This window comes from Pelodiscus sinensis, chromosome 19 (genome assembly GCF_052426305.1).
Source record: "Pelodiscus sinensis isolate ZL-2025 chromosome 19, ASM5242630v1, whole genome shotgun sequence".
In the NCBI taxonomy this organism is placed as follows: Eukaryota; Metazoa; Chordata; order Testudines; family Trionychidae; genus Pelodiscus; species Pelodiscus sinensis.
Window position 1 is genome coordinate 27,620,314 of NC_143070.1, and position 20,767 is coordinate 27,641,080.

Here is a 20,767-nt window from a genome sequence, read left to right on the forward strand (position 1 = left end):
TCCTCTAGTTCTTCTATTTAGGGGACTAATACATAACTTTTCTTTATCCGCCCTCTCCACACCACTCATGATTTTATAGACCTCTATCATATCCCCCCTCAGTCTCCTCTTTTCTAAACTGAAAAGTCCCAGTCGCTTTAACCTCTCCTCATATGGGACCCATTCCAAACCCCTAATCATTTTAGTTGCCCTTTTCTGAACCCTTTCCAAGGCCAAAATTGTCTTTTTTGATGTGAGGAGACCACATATGTACACAGTATTCAAGATGTGGGCGGCCCATAGTTTCATACAGGGGCAGTAAGATATTCTGGGTCTTATTTTCTATCCCGTTCCTAATAATTCCTAGCATCCTATTTGCCTTTTTGCCCGCTGCTGCACACTGCGTGGAAGTTTTCAGAGAACTGTCCATGATAACTCCAAGATCTCTTTCCTGATTTGTCGTAGCCAAATTAGCCCCCAACATACTGTATGTATAGTTGTGGTTATTTTTCCCGATGTGCATTACTTTACACTTATCCACATTAAATTTCATTTGCCATTTTGTTGCCCAATCACTCAGTTTGGTGAGATCTTCTTGGAGTCCCTCACAGTCTGCTTCTGTCTTGACTATCCTAAACAGTTTGGTATCATCTCCAAACTTTACTACCTCACTGCTTACCCCTTTCTCCAGATCATTTATGAATAAGTTGAAAAGGACTGGTCCCAGGACTGACCCTTAGGGGACACCACTAGTTACCCCTCTCCAATCTGAAAATTTACCATTTATTCCTACCCTTTGTTTCTTGTCTTTTAACCAGTTCTCAATCCAAGAAAGGACCTTCCCTCTTATCCCATGGCTATATAATTTACACAAGAGCCTTTGATGAGGGACCTTGTCAAAGGCTTTCTGAAAATCCAAGTATACTATATCTACTGGATCCCCCTTGTCTGCATGTTTGTTAACCCCTTCAAAGAACTCTAATAGATTAGTAAGACAGGATTTCCCTTTACAGAAACCATGTTGACTTTTGTCCAACAAATTATGTTCTTGTACGTGCTTCACAATTTTATTCTTCACTATTGTTTCGACTAATTTGCCCGGTACTGAAGTTAGACTTACTGGTCTGTAATTGCCAGGATCGCCTCTAGAGCCTTTTTAAAATATTGGTGTCACATTGGCTACCTTCCAGTCATTAGGTACGGAAGCCAATTTAAAGGATAAGTTAGAATCCACAGATAATAGCTCGGCAATTTCCCATTTGAGTTCTTTTAGAACCCTTGGATGAATGCCATCCGGTCCTGGAGATTTGTTAACATTAAATTTTTCTATTTGTTCCAAAACCTCCTCTAATGACACTTCAATCCGGGACAGTTCCTCTGATTCATCACCCACAAAGGAAGGTGCAGATTCAGGAATCTCCCCAACATCCTCAGCTGTGAAGACTGAAGCAAAGAAATCATTTAGTTTCTCTGCAATGGCTTTATCTTCCTTGATTGCTCCTTTTTTAGCTCGATCATCTAGAGGACCCACAGGTTTTTTAGCAGGCTTCCTGCTTCCAATGTACTTAAAAAACATTTTATTTCTTTTTGAGTTTTTGGCTAGCTGCTGTTCCTCAAAATCTTTTTTTGCTTCTCTTATTACATTTTTACCCTTGATTTGACAGTGTTTATGTTCCTTTCTATTTATCTCTCTAGGATTGGACTTCCACTTCTGAAAAGATACCTTTTTGTCCCTCACTGCTTCTTTTACATGGTGGTTAAGCCACGGTGACACTGTTTTAGGTCTCTTGCTATGTTTTTTAATTTGGGGTATACATTTAAGTTGGGCCTCTATTATGGTGTCTTTAAAAAGTTTCCATGCAGATTTCAGGGATTTGGCTCTAGTCACTGTGCCTTTTAATTTCTGTTTAACTAACCTCCTCATTTTTGTGTAAGTCCCCTTTTTGAAATTAAATGCCCAGGTGCTGGACTGCTGAGGTGTTTTTCCCACCACAGGAATGTTGAATGTTATTATATTATGGTCACTATTCCCAAGCGGTCCTGTAACGGTTATTTCCTGGACCTGATCCTGCACACCACTCAGGACTAAATTGTGAATTGCCTCTCCCCTTGTGGGTTCCTGCACCAGCTGCTCCAAGAAGCAGTCATTTAAGCCATTGAGAAATTTTCTCTCTGCTTCTCTTCCTGAGGTGACATGTATCCAATCAATATGGGGGTAGTTAAAATCTCCCATTATTAGGGTACGTCTACACTACAGAGTTAGTTCGAACTAACTTAGTTTGAATTAGTTAATTCGAACTAAGCTAATTCGAACTAACGCGTCTAGAAATAAAAACTAGTTCGAATTAGCGTTTTGCTAATTCGAACTAGCAAGTCCACATTGAGTGGGCCCTGAACAGGGCTTAAGGATGGCCGGAAGCAGTGCCGGCAGGGCATCAGAGGAGGACTTAGAGCGTGGAGATGCTGTCTCAGGCTAGCCGAGGCTGTGCTTAAAGGGTCCCGACCCCCACCCCGGACGGACAGTTCTCAGGGGTGCCCCGCTTGAAAACCAGTCCTGGCTTGGAGTGCCCGGAGTGCCCACACTGGGCACATCACACCACTCGGACATCAGCCCGGCTGCACTTGCCGCAGGCTGCCATCTAGGGAGAGGGGGCACTTGGGGGGCTGCAGGAGAGCTTCCACCCCCAGAAGCCCACAGAGCCAGCCCAGTCCTCCCCATCGGGGGCTCGTGCCCCTTTCCTCCCTCACCTCCTTCCACTTACCCTTCCCTAGCCCCTTTTCTTGTTGTACAAAATAAAGGACAATTGTGTTCAAAAATGGAATCTGTCTTTATTGAACAAAACTGGGGGAGACTGGGAAAAGGAGGTGGGAGAGGGGAAGAGAAAGGCTGGGAGAGGGGAGGGCAACTAACATGATCAGGGGTTGGGAACAGGTCCCAGATGAAGAAAGGCTACAGAGACTGGGACAGTTCAGCTTAGAAAAGAGGAGATGGAGCGGGGACAGGATAGAAGTCTCTAAAAGCAGGGGTTGGGTGGAGAGGGTGCATTCAGAAAAGTTCTTCATGAGTTCCCATAAAGAAGGACTAGAGGACACCAAAGGAAAGGAATGGGTAGCAGGCTTCAAAGTAGTAAGAGAAAGTTGTTCTTCACAAAGCAAATAGTTAACCTGTGGAACTCCATGCTGCAGGAGGCTGTGAAGGCTACAACTAGAACAGAGTTTAAAGGAAAGTGAGATCAAGTCATGGAGGTTGGGTCCATGGACTAGTCTTAGCCAGGGGGTAGGAGTGGTGTCCCTGCCCAAAGTTTGTGGAAGACTGGAGAGGGATGGCACGAGACAAATGGCTTGGTCACTGTCTTCGGTCCATCCCCTCCAGGGTCCCTAGGGTTGGCCACTGTCAGCAGACAGGCTACTGGGCTAGATGGACCTTTGGTCTGACCCAGGACAGCCATTGTAAGCTCAGGGCTCAGGGTCGGGGGGTCTCAGTGGACCCCCTTGATTATCATGCACACCTGCTCCTGGGTGGCCAGGCTGGCAGCTCTCCTGCCCTAGCCGGCCACTTTCCTGTGCCTAGTGCGGAGATCGTGGACGAGTTCCACGATGTCCGCACTAGCCCAGGAAGGTGTCCGCCTCTTGCGGTCCCAGGCAAGCTACCGGGAGCCGCCAGCCTGGTCCCGGGAAGAGGGGGTGGGCTGGGGGACATCGGGTGGGTGGCTCTGTGCCGTGCCAGGTGCAGGGTCTGCTGGCTGGGTGCTGGCAGGCTTGCACCTGGCACGGGCACTGTAGCCAGCCCGTGCCCCTTTAAGGGGTCCGGGGCCGGGAGGGGGGCATATGAGTTTCCCTGGTGTTGGCCAGAGTGGCCACAAGGGAAAGCTGGGGAGGGCTAGCCTCCCACTAGTTCGAATTAAGGGGCTACACACCCCTTAATTCGAACTAGTAAGTTCGAACTAGGCTTAATCCTCGTAAAATGAGGTTTTCCTAGTTCGAACTAAGCGCTCCGCTAGTTCTATTCAAATTCGAACTAGCGGAGCGCTAGTGTAGTGCCTATGAATGTTAGTTTGAACTAACGTCCGTTAGTTCGAACTAACATTGTAGTGTAGACATACCCTTATAGAGTTATTTATTTTGGTAGCCTCTCTAATCTCCCTCAGCATTTCAATGTCAGTATCGCTGTCCTGGTCAATTGGTTGGTAATATATCCCTACTGCTAATTTCTTATTATTGGAGCATGGAATTACTATCCATAGCGATACTATTCAACATGTTGATTCACTTAATATTTTTATTTCATTTGATTCTACATTATCTTTCACATACAGTGCCACTCCGCCACCCACCTGGACTGCTCTATCCTTTCTACATATTTTATAGCCCGGTATGATTGTGTCCCACAGATTTTCCTCATTCCACCAGGTTTCAGTGATGCCTAGTATGTCAATCTCCTCCTTTAATATGAGGTACTCTAGTTCACCCATCTAATTAGTCAGACTCCTAGCATTTGTGTACAAGCACTTTAAAAATTTACCACTGCTTATTTGTTTGCCCTTCCCTGATGCTTTGGATTCCTGTGTATGCGGTTATTTGTCAACTCTTGCCCATGATTTGCCCTCTCCTCTCTTTCTGACAACAACTTAGAGAGTCTCTATCAATGGATTCTCCTCTAAGAGAAGTCTCCCTCCGATTAACGTGCATCTCCACACCAATCAGCTTTCCGAAACTTTTCTTGCACAAAAGGCCAGTGTGGACAGGCAACATGAATTTCTTGCGCAAGAAAGCCCCATGGCTAAAATGGCACATCTTTTACAGAAAATGCACATGCCCCTGTAGACGTTCTCTTGCTCAAATACTCTAACGCAAAAACTCATGTGAAAGAGTATTTGCGCAAAATCTTGCCAATACACATTGGCAGTAGCCAATTACTCTAATGCAGGGGGTAAGGAATGGTGCCCCTGGCCTCTGTTTGTCAAAGGCCAGGAGACAAATTCCCTCATTATGATCTTTGATCTACCCCCTCTGGGGCACCTGGTACTGGCCACTGTCGAAAAAAAGGATATTAGGCTAGGTGGACCTTTGGTCTGACCCAGTATGGCTGTTTTTATGTTAAAGTTTGACCTGTGTTTGAAGCCTTTTCTGCAATCAGAGCTGTTATGAGGTGACTCTCTTGTATGTTTTATCTGATGGTTAGTAGGGCAGGAGCACCAACTAAAGCTTTCCCTGCAGTCAGAGCAGGTGAAGGGTCTCTCTCATGTGTGGGTTCTCCTATGTATAACAAGGTGTGAGCTTCTACTGAAGCTTTTCCCACAGTCAGAGCAGGTAAAGGGTTTCTCTCCTGTGTGGGTTCTTCTATGTCTACCAAGCACTGACTTCTGACTGAAGCGTCTCCCGCAGTCAAAGCAATTGAAAGGTTTCTCTCCTGTGTGAGTTCTCCTATGTTTAACAAGGTCTGATCTCTCGATAAAGCTTTTCCCACAGTCAGAGCAATTGAAAGGTTTCTCTCCTGTGTGGGTTCTCCTATGTCTAACAAGGTATGAGTTCTTCCTGAAGCTTTTCCCACAGTCAGAGCAATTGAAAGGTTTCTCCCCTGTGTGGGTCCTCCTATGGATAACAAGGTTTGAACTTCTACTATAGCTTTTCTCGCAGTCAGAGCAATGGAAAGGTTTCTCTCCTGTGTGGGTCCTCCTATGGGTAACAAGGTGCGACCTCTTATTGAAGCTTTTCCCGCAGTCAGAGCAGCTGAATGATTTCTCTCCTGTGTGGACTCTCCTATGTGTAACAAGGTGTGAGCTGCTCAGAAAGTTTTTTCCACAGTCAGAGCAATTGAAAGGTTTGTCTTCTGTGTGGGTCCTCCTATGTCTTACAAGGTGATCGCTTCTACTGAAGCTTTTCCCAAGGTCAGAACATTTATGGGGTGTCTCTCTTGTATGTATTTTCTGATGGTTTGTAAAGTGAGAGTGCTGACTGAGGCTTTTCCCAGAGTGAGAGCACTTCAAGGGCTTCTCTCTCATATGGGCTCTTTGATGTTCAATAAGAGTTTCACAATCACTACAAATGCAGGGTGACTGTTGATGGGGGATTTTCTGTTGAACAGTTTCCATGTTACTTTTCTTCCCTCTGCTTCTGTGACTGTATTTACCCTGTCCCTCTCCTGGATGGTTTCCACTCTGCCTTTCTGGGCTATGCTGACTCTCGCAAGTCTCTCCCTGCTCATGTATGTGGGAAACATGCCCTTCAGGTCTTCCCAGTAACACCTCACATGGAGACACTAGCTCCGATCCGTCCTGCTGAACAAGATCATGGTTCTCAGTCAGCATCCCATCACCTGTTGGGATAGAGAAATAATCCAGACAGGAGTTATTGTCTATGATGAGCTGAAAGAAAACTCTGAAACAGGAAAGGAAAAGGGGACACGCTAAAATAATGACTGAATTATCATGAGCTTAGCCCCCTTCACAATTCTTCCACAGAGGAGAGATCCCAGCCTCTCCCCACCCACCACACTCTGGCTCAAGTTGAAGACAGACTGAAGAGTGAGATAGACTACATGAAAACACACAAGTTACACCTGCTATAAGCTGGTTTCTGAGGCAATTTAACCGATTGCTCACCTGTGTGGGTGCCACTGATGATCTCCCCTTCCTTACAGCTCTGGTGATCTGGGACCTGCAACTCCTCCTCTCGCTCCACCCAGGAGATCACATGAGCTTCAGAGAGTGGAAATCCTGTTTGGAGAGCAATTAATCAAGTGCTAATCTTGTTCATTAAGGTCTCTGCCATTACTGCTTCCAGAGTCAGGATCGGAGTCACCCATCCAGAGAGGCTCCTTTCCCCACCTTGCAGAGACTGGGATCTGGCTGATACAAGAGCCCAGGACACACACACCTGCAGTAAAGGTGCACCCCCCCACACCTTGAGAATGGCCCAGCTCTTTCCCCAGGGGAGCTGAGCACTCTGCTGCACTCTCTAGGGTACAACTCAGTCCCCCTCAAAGCCCATTCCACCCCCCCCATCCCCAGTATCTCTGGGCAGGACAGGAACACACTGCTCAGAAGGGGAGCTCTAGGGAGGGCTGGCAGGTCTGACACCAAGGCCCCCAGACAGGGCTCAGACTGTAGTGGCCACAAGCCAGGTCACTAGGACTTGGAGAGGAAGGACTAGGTCTTGCTTCCCAAGGCTCTGTCCACAAAGCTCCTGGCTGGGGGGCTGGGCTCCCCCTGCTCTTTGGCTCAAATATTCTACTTGGGCCAGAAGGAGGCAGAGGAAGTTGTCTAAGCAGCTAAGTGAATCCTTGGCAGGCTGCTTCAGGCCCTGCCTATGCTCCTAACCCCGACTACCTGTGTCTGGGTGGGCCCTGCTAGCTGCCCACAACAGCTGCCATTCCCGCGGCTGCCCAGGTTGGCACTAGGCTTCTCCAGCGACCAGCCAGGGTGAAGCTGGGTCGTGCTGCTTCTCTGATGCTTGGGGCTGTTACTCAGCTCCTCGTCTGTAACCTTGGTTCTACTTTGTCAGCAGAAGTCTTTGTGTGGTTTCCCAGTCTGCCTCTTCCAGAGAGCCTGGCCTTTGATTTGGGAGGCACAGAATCTACCACATTTGCACCTTGTAAGCGCCTTCCCCTGAGCTTTGCCTCCACCCCTTCTTGGACCTGCATTTAGGGTTTGGAAGAGCCACCTGTGATGTGACCATGGAGATCATTGTGCTACCACAGTTACACAATCGCAAGAAACCTTGTGCGAAGTGTGCTGTGTGCCGAGTCAATGGAAAAATTCTGATCTGATGACTATGATTATCTTGTTTATGTCCATTATTTTGTAACTAAAACAAGCCAGGTTTTGGCAGAATGGTGGAGCACTGGGTACCAACTAACCAAGAAATCACATTCCTGAGCAGGAGGAGGGCAATCAACTCAACGCTCTCTGCAGTAACTGCAAACACACAGTCCTAACAAATAGCTCACTGACCCTTGTGCACATGAACAGGATGAGGGGATAATGGATATGGATGTTTTTCTCAAACAAACAGGCAGAAGGCCAAAGGGGGTAGCAACACATGGAACGCAACATGCATTTTGTTTGTGTCAATGTGAGAGGAGGGGCAAAGCCACAGGAGGGGCATGTTGATACTGGCTGAGGGGCAGTGTTCTAGCTGCTAACTGAGCTGGTACCATTATTGGGTTGGGACAAGTCTCGTTATACCTGTGCCTGAGGAGCTGGGACACTAGCACCCTGCTCCTTTCACAATAAACCTGGCCGAGTGCTTTAGCCTCCGAATGGAGCTTAGGTCTTTCTTAGCGGCAACCCTGTGGTGTGCTGCACGCTCTGCCAGTGCCACTGGCATCAAGGCTCCAGAAAGAGCCGCACTGAATAAGCCATATCAACGCTCTGTGGCGCTAGTAGCAATTCTAATGGCACTGCAGTTGCTGAGGGAAGCAAAATTATCAATCACAGCAGCACCTGGGAACTCTGATGTAAATCAGGACCCCATTATGCTATCGCAGTGCTCATATGGAGCTAAGCATCACCCCTCTTTAGTGTAGGTATCCTTCCCAGCCCTGAGAAACAGGGACACACTATAAAAGCTAGTAAAGAGAGAAATGACCACACAGAGAGTCTAAGGGTGTGTCTAGACTACCTAGTTTTGTCGACAAAAGTGGACTTTTGTCGACAAAACAATACCAGCGTCTACACTACCGCCGAGTTCTGTCGACATAACGTCGACAGAACTCCGCGGTTTTGTCGACGCTGGTATACCTCATTTTACGAGGCAAAACACCTTCTGTCGACAGAGTTCTGTCGACAGAAGGTGTTATTGCCTGTAACACTGCGTCCAGACTACGGAGTTCTGTCGACAAAGCGGCTTGCTTTGTCGACAGAACTCCATGTGTCTGGACGCTCTTTGTCGACGGAAGTTTTGTCGACAGTATCTGTCGACAAAACTTCCGTCGACAAAACGCGGTAGTCTAGACGTACCCTAAGAGACTTGATCAAGGTCACACAGGAAGATTGTGATGAGCAGAGAACTGAACACAGGTCTCCTGAAGATAAAGCCAGACATTCACACAGGAAGAAAAAGTCCCTACCCAAAGATATTTCACTCTAAAAACACAACACAGATGACGTGATTTATCTCTACTGCACACAGAGGCAAGTGAGCCCCAGAGAGAATGAAGCTGAAGTTTTGAAAGGAAACCCAGCCTGTGCCTGAAATGCAAGGAGAGCTCTGCTCACGTTTCTCTACTACAGAGCTACCTCGGACAAAATACTCACAGAGCGTGAACTGCCTCATCCACCCTCCCTCAGCCCCAGTATCCAGCCCCTCCCACTGGCAAGAACAGCATGTCACAGAGATTAGCTAGAAGCAGGGAAGGACTCTGGGAACCACACCCTCCTTCCAGTGGCTGAGCACACTGCCACATGGGGACCCTGCAGCCACTAACAGCAGCCAGACCCAGACCTCTAGTACCTGCTGTTCCTGCCTGAGCCCTTCCATTCACACCTCTGGTCAAGGCACAAGATGGGCAAGATGGGGGGCAGAAGCGCAGTGAGACCTTAGGTGTGGGAAGAGCCACACCATTGTTACATCCCTGAACCTGCTTTCCCTGGGAGTGGGCACGGAGGGGACAGTCTTTCACACAAGAGACAGGATTATTATGGCAGATACTCCTGACATTGGGGGCAGAGGCAATGAATAACCCTGAACCAAACCCAACCCAGATGCTCCAGAGCCCACACAGCTGCTGTTACCCAAGGAGGCAGGAATCCTTACTCAGCCAGTTCACAGCCTCATAATTTTCCTGCATCACATCCCAGTAGAGGGCTCTCTGGCCCAGGTCCAGCAGAGCCCATTCCTCCTCAGAGAAATACACAGCCACCTCCTCGAAGCTCACAGGCTCCGCCATGGCCATTTCCTTTCCCTGGCTCTGCAGGCCAGGGGCTGAGCTGGAGTCAGACATGGGTGTTCTGCAGCCTGGCAGAGGGAGAAGAGGAATTGGAGACATTTCAGAAGAGGCTTTAATCCTTTCCAAGCCCCCATTCTTCCCAGACTCTGTCCGTGGTGACACACACGCTAGACTCTGCCATTGTGGGCAAAAGTTTTAGTCTATATATTCCATAAACAGCGCACAGGAGTTAGATCCCAAATACACATTCATTTCTGTCTGTACAGGCAGTCCCCGGGTTACGTACAAGATAGGGACTGTAGGTTTGTTCTTAAGTTGAATTTGTATGTAAGTTGGAACTGGTACATATTGTAGGGGAAACTCTAGCCAAACATTTATCCAGAGCTCAGTTTTATTCTCCCACACCCCACTTCCCTCAGTCCTTTATTCTCAAGCTGAGGTGTCTGCTGTGAAAAGCTGCTCTGCATCTCCCTGGTCTGCTGGGGGAGGGGGTGCTAGCTTCGCGTCTCCCTGGTCTGCTGGGGGAAGCAGCTGGTGCGGGGTTGCCTCACCCCGTTTGTAAGTAGGGATCCGATGTAAGTCAGATCCATGTAACCCAGGGACTGCCTGTACCTGGCTTGTGTTACAACATTACTGAGTCTGTAACAATGGGATTTAGTTCTCAGCACCCAGTGTTTCTGATAAGCCACATATTCATCTGCCTGACCATGGACGTAGGTTAAATGTAGGCTGCTGTATTTAAAACCCTTAGTCTTCATTCATTGATTTGCAGCACAAACTTTGCTCTCTCATCTGAAAGACGTTATAAACTCTTTCCACAACAGAGTCAGTGAAATTAACACCACCATTCAGATGTTTATTATTAAACATGTGTGCTGAGTGTTAGCAGGATGAGGTCTTAAAATTAAAGAAGATATTCTCAGTCATGCAGTCTGACCCCCTCAGTGGCACAAGCCATTGCACTTAGTCCAGTTACCCAGGCACAAAGCTCTGTTTCCCCACAGTAGCTGTGTCTAGACTGGCAAGTTTTTCCGCAAAAGAAGCTGCTTTTGCTGAAAAACTTGCCAGCTGTCTACACTGGCCGCTTGAATTTCCGCAAGAACACTGACAATCTCATGTAAGAAATCAATGCTTCTTGTAGAAATACTATGCTGCTCCCGTTCAGGCAAAAGTCCTTTTGCGCAAGAGGGCCAGTGTAGACAGCTCAGATTTGTTTTGCACAAAAAAGCCCCGATCGCAAAAATGGCAATCGGGGCTTTTTTACGCAAAAGCGTGTCTAGATTGGCAAGGACGCTTTTCCGCCAAAAGTGCTTTTGCGGAAAAGCGGCCGTACCGGTCTAGACGCTCTTTTCCGCAAATGCTTTTAATGAAAAACTTTTCCGTTAAAAGCATTTGCGGAAAATCATGCCAGTCTAGACATAGCCAGTGCTTTCTAGAAAGTCCCCCAGTGATTTGAAGACATCAGGAGATGGAGAATCCACCAGCTTTTTGCTCCTTTGTTCAGCAGCTAATCCTCTTCCCTGTCGAACGTTTTTGCCTTTTCTCCAGCCTAAAATAGTCTGGCTTCAGCTTTCACTTATTTGGCTCTCACTGAGCCTTATCCAGTCAATGGCATGGGCAATACATTTTGATGGGGGGCCAAATGGAATGTGGCCGAGAGCTGCACTCTTCCATGACATTAATGCAGGGTCTGGGATGGACATTGGGAGAAGGAAGCAAGCTTGGGGTAAGGGTTTGGGATGCAGGACAGATAGAGGGGGTCTAGGAGGGAGTTTGGGTGAAGGAGGCAGGCTGTGATCTAGGACACTGGATTCGCCAACTACTCATTAGATATTTAAAGTAACTTCAATTTAGGTAAGTGGCTGAGTGGACTAATAAGGGGTTGTGGGTTTCTGACCACTGAGAGCTCTTGCATATATAGATGCAGGAGGAGTACAGAGTTTGGGCATGGTGAGTGTGGGGCAGGAGTGGGGAGCAGAGATTAGGAGGGGAAGGGAGAGGTTGGGGTGGCAGAGGCAAGTCCTGGACAGGAGATTTATCTGAGTGACTCCTGGCCAGAGGCCAAGCACCTCAGGAAGGCAGGGAGCCTGCCCGACCCTCTCACAGGCTGCAGGGCCATGTGGATGTGTGAATAATTATGACCCAGAGGGGAGGGAGCGCGGTGCTTTGTTTCTGGCCAGAAACCGGCCAATGAGATTGTCCTGGGGGGTGGAAACAGCACCTGAAGCCTTCCCCCCTCCCCTCCAGGCTCACAGTTGCTTTCTGAGGGACTTGTAGATGGGGAGTGGCATCTGTGGGCTGGATCCGATGGCTTGGCGGGGTGGATCCGACCCATGGGCTGTATTTCGCCCAGGCCTGCACTAGACATAACAGCCTTTGGGGATCCAGAAGTTTCTTCCCTTGAACGAACTGATATAGTGGAAGCCAGGCAGCTCACTGCCTATTTATTGTTTGAAACCAACCCCATATTGAAACTGAGCAGTGAAATCTGAGCTTGAAGGTGTTGTCCACTGTGCGCTTTAACTTCACCCCTTTAGCATCACAAACCCATAGACCAGTGTTTCTCCAAGTGTTCACAGGTCCCCATGCAGTGCCCCTAGGTCTCCTCACTGATCAGTGCGTGAGAAATAAGGCTGTGTGCACCGTGGTCACTGGGTCTGGTTGGTAACTTCAATGACAATCCCATGAGGATGTTTTCACTGGAATTTTCTCATCATTTAAAGACTCTCCACCTGCAAACTCACCCTGTCTGAAAGCTCCCAGGGATTTTCCTCTTGCTCTCTCCAGTGTAGAGGGCAGCGTCTCTGGTGGGGGAAGGGATAAGGGAGGTGAGACTCCAGGCACTCCTCTTTATAACAATGTCCCCACTCTGAACTCTGCATTTCAATTGTATCAGAGACCAGACAGAGACACACTCAGTAATGGAGTATGAAAGAGTCTAAAACTTTCATTTCCTCTCTCACTCGGGCACCTCCCAGCAATGGAGCCAACATCCCCGCAACCTGTCCCAGGAGAGACAAGCTGTAAGTGAGATTTACTTTTCCCTCCTCACTCCCTCACACTTGGTTTCTCATTCAATTACTGCCTCTTGTCGTAACCTGGAGCTATGGTGGTGGGACACGTGGCCAACACAGTAACTTTAACCATTTTGATCTCTGAATGGGAGGTCCAGAGTTTGCAAACCCCTGGCTCTATCTCCAAGTAGCTGGGTCTGTTCAATCAGTGTCTCTAAGGACAGCAGAGTGATGGGGCCGTCATTCTCCATGTGGGAATTGAGGCAGAGGAATATTGGCTTCAGAGGCCAGATTCAATGGTCTCAGATAATTTAACCACTTTCCCCTCATCCATCCCTTCCAGGTACCTTTGAACTCCCTCAGAGTCTCTGACAGAGCAATCATTTTCTGAGAAAAACTGCTGACTTGTTCTTCCAGTTCAGGGGAAATCTCCTCTGGCAGCTGGAATTGCCCCATCTCACACCTGGACAGAAACAATTCAATGTGATTGTATGTTGTTTACTGCTGATAACTTCTGGCTAGTAAGTCTCAGCTCTAACAGGCCTGGAGTTAGAATTCCTCCAATTTTCCCAGCCTGAGAGCAGGGACAACACAGTCCATGGCCATGCAAATTTCCCCTGAAAGGCCCCATTGCTGTTCTTCATGTCTGGCCTGAGGAGACTGGCTGGAGGACAAAAGGGGAATTGAGTCTCCATGGCCAACTCACTCCTTGGCCTTCAGGCACTGAAACACAAGAGGTTCCCAGGTGAAGGACTGAAGGAATCTGTCCAATAGGGACTAGACTAAGACACCAGCTCCACCCTCCCCCAGCTCCTCCCACACAGGTCCCCAAACAGCCCTCAGGTGGGACGGACTCTTGGTCCTTGCTGCCCCGGGCTGACTGTGCCCAGTGCCCAGCATTGACAGGCCCATGTTCCACCCCACAGTTCTGAGGTAGCCAATCCCCAGGGAGGTAACAGCTCCAGGAAACACTTGAGGTCAGACTGTGCCCTGAATGGGGAATTCCAGAGTCTGCTGTGCGAGAGTGAGACCCGCAGAATTAAATAAATGAAAAATATTCGTATCTAACATCTGGCTGTAGAGCCCTGTGGAGATGTGGTGCTAACATCAGCTCCAAGCTCTTTCCCTGTGCTGTGCAGCGTGAGGGGAGTGAGAGCCACATACCTAATCAGGGTGCTTCTGATGTCCTAGAAAAAAAAGACACAGAAAAGACTCTCAGCCCCATTGGACACACACAGGGGACATCAGGGAAGGGATTTTGCAAACATGGGAAGAGAGGCCCTGCCCTGACCCCAGGAAAATGGATCCCCTGAGCGAATGGGACTTTACAATCTCTAGTAGCTCTGTGCCTGTAACTTTACAAAGCACAGCAATTACTCACATGGCAGCAATGCACATGGAGTTACACCCAGATCTGACAACTGGACCTCAGCACTTGTGATTCAGGAGCCTCCCTTCCCTGTGTGGGGAGCTGGGATGTTTCTCCCGCAGTCTCACCTTCAGGAGTTCATTTGCTGGCTTCTGACATGTCCCCTCCAGCTCACTGATCCGCTCGCTGAGATGGGAAATCTGAGCAGAGAGTTTCCTGACAGTGTCATTCTGGAGCCTCCAAATCTCCTCATCCAGCTTCTCCAGCTGGGCCAGCAGGAGTCGCTCTTGTTCCTCCAGGAACTGCCACAGCTGCTGAAACTCAGCCACAATCATCTGCCTCTCAGCTTGGGACCATTTCTGTATGAAAACAGGGAAAGGGTTGGTCAAGGGCATGAAAGGAGACCAGGGCCCTTTCATGGAGAGCTGAGTGTGCAGCAGGGAGAATTTCTTGGAAAACCCTAAAATGTGTGACATTTGACTCTACTTTGTGGTTAGTAGGCAGAGGTGGCTCTCCCAGCATCTCCTTTGGCCCCTGTGTCCCCCTGAAAGGGATTTTCCCATGTCTGTCATGGGCAGCTATGACGTACTGTTGGTACCTTGCTGGTTGCTGGGCTTGGGCTGTGGGTGACCCCCACTGGTTACTGTCTGTACCACGGCCCAGCAGAGTAGCTGATGGTCAGGGAGGTAACCTGTTCGACCAGTTACCTCCCAGGGAGAGAAACAAAGGAAGGTGGAATGCCGCCATTGCCTGGGGGGCAGGGTTGGAAGGGACTTTTTTTAGTGTCGGCCTAGGAAGCAGGGGAGAAGGAGCTAGGGAGGGGGCTGGGATTGTAGGGCCCAGTCACCCCCTATCTCAAGGGGGGGCACTGAGGCCTCCTAGCCCAGTTCCTGAAACCAGATTACATCTGTGCTGTGCTGTATCCTGGAGAAGCAATAAACTCCCTCTATTCTACTGGCTAGTGGAGTCTGTTCGTGCCACTACAGGGGTGCAGGAGGCAGGGGACCCCGATGTGCCGCCACCGTAGCATCTTTTGTTATTCATGGGCTCTGGAAATTCAGACCCTGAGCAGCATGAGGCAGGACTCAGCACCACCCTGACAGAGATACCCTGGGAGGAAAAAGAAGGAAACATGTTAATGTACGAAGTGAGCAGAGAGCCCTTCAGGGGGACACTCAGCTCCTTTGGGGAGGATGTCTGGGAAAGCCACAAAGGCTGGACTCATGCAGGGCCGCATTATGACTTTCGTGGGCCCTAGGCACTTTTACCTTCATGGGCCCTTTCTTCCATAAAAAAAAAATATATTAAAAATGATATTTTACGACTGCGTTGGTATAAAGACGAATCTAAGCCAGCCTGGATTATATTCGTCTTTATACCAACGCAGTCGAAGTATCAGATACTTCGACTGCGCTGAGGCAAAGTTGGCCTCCTATCCGCCATCATTCAATTGGCGCCTATGGCCAAAGCCATATTGGCAATACAATTTACAGTCACTAAGCTTCTCACTATAGTACAAAATAATAGTGCATATATCAAAGCGTTCTCCGTTTTGTTTACTTAAAAGGTATGTATTATAATTAATTTCATCAGTAAGTTATCATCTCTTTAGGTTAGTGATTACCTTATATAATTTATTAATTTTGCAAATACGGGATTGTTATTCACTAAATACGTGTGAATAAATTTGAATGGAATGAAGTGCACATGTATATTTTATTGTGTTTATATTGGGTGCTTAATTATAACATTTGAAAAAAACCGTTACATCTCAAATATACTCACCTTAGTTCAGAATTGATAAGTAGTTCCATAAAATTATTATATGTATACATGTGCAAGAAAGTATTCGGTAAAAATGCAAATGTGTATTACTGATGGAAATTCCGTTATGGTGTAATATCCGATTGTTGAGTTGAGCTCCAACTTTCGATTTGAATTATTGCAATAAATAATATAATATAAACAATTAAATTTTTAAATACTGTGATTTTTTTTGTATTTTAATAAACATTTTTCTGAGCCCTAAAAATTTCGTGGACACAAGGTACTTATGCCTTCGTGGGCCCCTCCCACCATAATAATATCAATATTAAAAATTATTTTTGATATAACTTTAACTACTTCAACATTTTTTTTTTTTCTTTTTTAGGCAAAATTTAATACATTTTCGTGGGCCCTAAAAGTTTCATTTTTTTTCTGATGTGAGAAAAAATTAAAACATTTTCTTCGACCCTAAAAGTTCATTTTTTTCTTCTGATTTTAAAAGAAATTAAAACATTTTTGTGGGCCCCTAAAAGTATTGTGGACCCTAGGCACTGTGCCTAATGAATAAGTTGGCCCTGGACTCATGCACTGACATGGATGCTCAAGGCCTTTCTACACATGGATCTCACCCTGCAATCCACGATCCAGGAGAAACACAAACAAGCCCAACCTCACCAAGGCCACACAGGAGTCTGCGTCCTAACACAGCCCTCCCAATACCAGTCCTTGCTGGTCCATAGCCGCAGGCACCTACCAGATACTCCTGGCATTTCCCTTCTGCTGTTGTTTTCCTTCCCAGCACCTGCTCTCTCTCTTCCCTCAGAGTCTTCAAATGGGCCTCCAATTTTTCCTGAAGAAACAGATATAAGCATGAGAGCAAACCCCATCAGATGTTGGGAGCCCATCTGTCTGCCTTTAAGAGAGTCCCTGTTTTGTGGAGTTCTGCCCCTGTTCACCAAGGACTTAGCCCTGGACATGGTTTTGTCCGTAGAAGGAGACTGCGGATGCAGCACGACACCTGCGAGGGCGGGGGAAGGATCAGTGGTAGCACCTTTAAAAAGAATGATGCAGGTGGGGATTAGGGAGGTAAAAAATGGTTAACAATACTAATCATGTTACTGATTACAATTTTATCAGTGACAGGAGTTTTTTAACCTGCTGACAGGTAGGGCTGATAGTGGAAATGGGCTCTCCTGGGCCAGGGATCTCTCTCGAGGTCTGCCTGGGGTGGCCACAAGGACTGCTGGCTGATGGGAACTCCCAGCAGCTGCAGACTGACATTAGCTACCAGAGGGAAGCAGGCACTGGTGGGGCAGTGGGGAATTTAACCAGTAACTAGCACTGATAATTAAAATGCACTGGACAGCCACTCTGTACCTTGTACTCCTGGGCAGCTTCCTTTATGGGCAGCACCCTGGGAGCCTGGGATCTGTCACACACCACACAGATGGGAGTTTGAGTCTCTTCACAGAACAGCTTCAGAGCCTCCTGGTGCTCCCCACACACCCCGTCCCATCTTGCTCTCTGTGCTGCCTGGAAACTCAGCGGCTTGGCTAGTTCCACCACGTTTGCCAGCTGCCGGTTGGGCCGGAGGGGTCCCTGCTGCTCAGTGTCTCTGCCCTGAGGGCTGAGGGGGGCCTGGCAGGAATTGTGCCCACACTCCAGAGTGACAGGGGCTGTGAAATCCTCCAGGCAGACGGGACGCGGCGCTTCCTCCCGGAAAGTTTGCACACGGTCCTCTGCAGCCATGGCTGCCTCTGGGCTGGGGAGCAGAGGCCGTGTCACTTCCCTGAGCTCAGCAATAGCCGGGCAGGTCCAGGGGCCTGAGGGCACCAGCACTGAGAATAAAAAAAAAATCAAAATTAAAAAACGAAAAAGCCCCCAAATCTTCACTCACCGCTGCCCCCGCCAGATCCTCCCCTGGGCCCCTCAGCCACCTGCCCCAGCCAGACCCCCCCCCCCCGTCTCTGCGCCCCTCAGAGCAGGGCCCCTCCTCACCCCTGTTAATATCCCCCCCCCCACAGCCCCTCTGTGCGCCCCCGGCCCGCCCAGACACCGAGCCCGGCGGGAGAATCAGGAAGCCCGACGGAGGGACCGCGGGGGGGGGGGCGCCCCGATACCTAACGCCGCCTCCTCCCCCCAGCGCCCTCACGCGGGGCCGCCCCCTCCGCGCTGGGCCAACCCCGCAGCGAGTAACGGCGCCAACGGCCCCTCGCAACGGCCCCCACCTCAGGGCGCGCGGCGCGTGACGTTACTGCGGCCGCCGCGGGGCGGGCGGGGAGTGACGGGCGGGGACGCACTAAACTGCCGACTGCGGGGTGTAGAACGGGGCGGGCGCGGTCAGACCGCGCATGCGCAGCGGGCTAGTGACCCCGCTCAGAGTCCAGCGCCCGGGGTTTAGCTCAGCCCGCGAGCTGCCCGGCCACGCCCCCAGCGCCGCAGTGCAGCCCCTGTCCCTCCGGCGCCCCAGCACTCGGCGTGGCAGCCACTGGCCGCAGCGGGAGCCCGACGGACCCCGCCCCCCACTGTGACGTTGCTGCGCCCCTTGCTCTCGCTCCGATTGACAAGGGTTCCCCGGGCTGTCACGCCTCCGTGGCCGCATCATCAGTGACGTAAACTGCTCCCCCCCTTGCGCTCCCGCCCGGGTGACGGGGATTCCTCTGGCCCCGCTGTCACGCCGGGAGCGACGGGGCTCCCCAAAGACGATGGGGGCGGGGCCGGGGCTCCACGAACCAATGAGAGCAGGAGCCCAACGGACCCCTCCCCCCCACTGTGACGTTGTTTGCTCCGCCCCTTGCTCTCGCTCCGATTGACAGGGGTTCCCCGGGTTGTCACGCCCCAGTGACGCACAATTGCCCGCCACCCCCGTGGCCTCATCATCATCAGTGACGTAATTGCCCCGCCCCTTGCTCCCCCGCCCGGGTGACGGGGATTCCCCTGGCCCAGCTCTCAGGCCGGGAGTGACGGGGCCGCCCAGAGACTCGGCGGGGCAGGGACTCGGAAGGGGGCGGGGCCGGGGCTCCACGAACCAATGAGAGCGCGGAGCCCAGTGACCCGCCTGCTGCCGCCTCCCCCCTCCGGCCGAGACACGGACCCGCCTCTCGGGCCACTGGGGCGGGAGCGCGCGGACTCGGCCGGGCTCGGGCCCCGGAACGTGTCACCTGCGGGGGGGGCCGGGTCCTCGCCCTTGGCAGGCAGCTCCTGCGACTCCCCCCCCCCCCCCGCGACCGTGACAATCCCCCTGCGAGCCCCCCCACAGCTCCCCCGCGAGACCCCCGCAGCCCCCTTGCAAGCCCGCCCCCCCTCCGAACCTCCCACTTCATCCCACGGGGCTTTGACAGACACCCCAATATAGTGCAAAGCCCAGCTCTGAAGTGCCCCTGGGCTCTGTTTGCAGGACGCTGGGAACGGGCCGCAGGGGGCCGGTCACTGGGGATCCCTGTTCTGTTCATTCCCTGTGGGGCACCCACATTGGCCACTGTGGGCAGACAGGACACGGGGCTGGGGGGGCCTTTGTCTGACCCGGCCTGGCCGCTCCTGTGCGCATGAGACTCATAAAGTCATGAATTTTGGCAGCGCTATTGACACAGGCTCCTTTTGGAACGAGCCAGAGCAGCCTTAGCGCACGTCAGAATCGGGCCCCTGAAACATGGATTCCAGCTGGAATAGGTGTTTGGCCTGAGAATTGAATGTCACTGGGCTTGGAGGGAGCAGATGCCAGCGAACCTCGATTTCACTGTCCACTCACAAACTGATGAAAAATCTTTCCCTTCATAGTAACTGAAAGTTCCACACAGGCCCAGAAAGAGCCGGGCTGCTTGAAAACTTCTTATTTTTGAAGGACTTTGACTTACTCTGTTTTGAGAGTCACATTAACAATTTCCGGTTTAACAATAAAGTTTTTCCTGTTTGAATCTCAGTGTCTGTCACTGAATAGTTACTGTCTGAGCCAAGTACTGCCTGCCCCTCCCCCTAGCATTTCCCACTGCTGTCAAAATTGAACATGGGAAAACTGCAACTAGATCCATATAAATACTCAACTGTTACTTTATCTGTCAACATCAAACACAATGAATTCTGCACAAGATTCACTCTCACTCCTTATAGGCACAGTTCTGGGAGCTGAGCAGCACAGCCTGGTGGATTCTGGGGAACATGTGATTCCCCAGGGACCCTCCATACCAGCCCAGGGGCAGGTGCCAGAGCCAGAGTGTGGGACATTGATCACCGAAGCCTCCAGGGCTGGGATGTCTCCTGCTGGCTCTTCCCCTTCCAGGAAACAGCCTGAGTCAGCTCCAGGGAGGGGAACAGCCGGCTGTTGCTGGAGGCAGGTAGAGCCTGAGCTCAGGAAATTGAAACTGATCCTCTTCCCCAGCCCAGAGGGAGCCATGGCCGCAGCAAGCACAGTGGAAAGTCTCACAATGGAAGTGACTTGTCCTGTCTGCCTGGAGTATTTCACGGACCCGGTGATCACAGCCTGCGGGCACAATTTCTGCCATGCCTGCCTCAGCTGGTGCAAGGAGGGACCCGGCTCAACCGTCACCTGCCCGCAGTGCAGGGCCCCTGTGCAGCAGGGACCCCTCAGGCCCAACAGGCAGCTGGCGAACGTGGTGGAACTCGTCAAACAGCTCAGTTTGCAGGTAATGAAGGGAGCAGGCAGGAGCGGGGTGTGCAGGGAGCACCAGGCAGCACTGAAGCTGTTCTGCCAGGAGGATCAAGCCCCATCTATGTGGTCTGCAGAGAGTCCTG

At 50.3% G+C, this 20,767-nt stretch overlaps 1 protein-coding gene across 1 annotated transcript; it reads right to left on the bottom strand.

The window, feature by feature from the left end:
• Positions 1 to 4,244: 4,244 nt before the first annotated feature.
• Positions 4,245 to 18,223, bottom strand: LOC106731977 (uncharacterized). The gene is made up of 10 exons (XM_075913036.2): positions 18,201 to 18,223; positions 17,396 to 17,856; positions 16,773 to 16,868; positions 14,380 to 14,610; positions 14,047 to 14,069; positions 13,230 to 13,345; positions 12,613 to 12,672; positions 9,736 to 9,936; positions 6,582 to 6,695; positions 4,245 to 6,295 (listed from the first exon to the last, which is right to left on the bottom strand). The coding sequence occupies exons 2-10, from the start codon at positions 17,765 to 17,767 to the stop codon at positions 5,220 to 5,222; spliced, it is 2,289 nt and encodes a 762-aa protein (XP_075769151.2). The 5' UTR covers positions 17,768 to 17,856; positions 18,201 to 18,223; the 3' UTR covers positions 4,245 to 5,219.
• Positions 18,224 to 20,767: the final 2,544 nt, after the last annotated feature.

What these genes read in the sequence shown, in the direction of transcription:
- LOC106731977 (XM_075913036.2), bottom strand. Translation starts at nt 17,767, where the DNA reads ATGGCTGCAGAGGACCGTGTGCAAACTTTCCGGGAGGAAGCGCCGCGT. An exon ending in ATCAGAAGCACCCTGATTAG is followed by an intron (nt 13,346 to 14,046) that starts GTATGTGGCTCT and finishes GTTTCTGTCCAG; the next exon opens with GTGTGAGATGGGGCAATTCC. An exon ending in CATCAGTGGCACCCACACAG is followed by an intron (nt 6,296 to 6,581) that starts GTGAGCAATCGG and finishes CTATCCCAACAG; the next exon opens with GTGATGGGATGCTGACTGAG.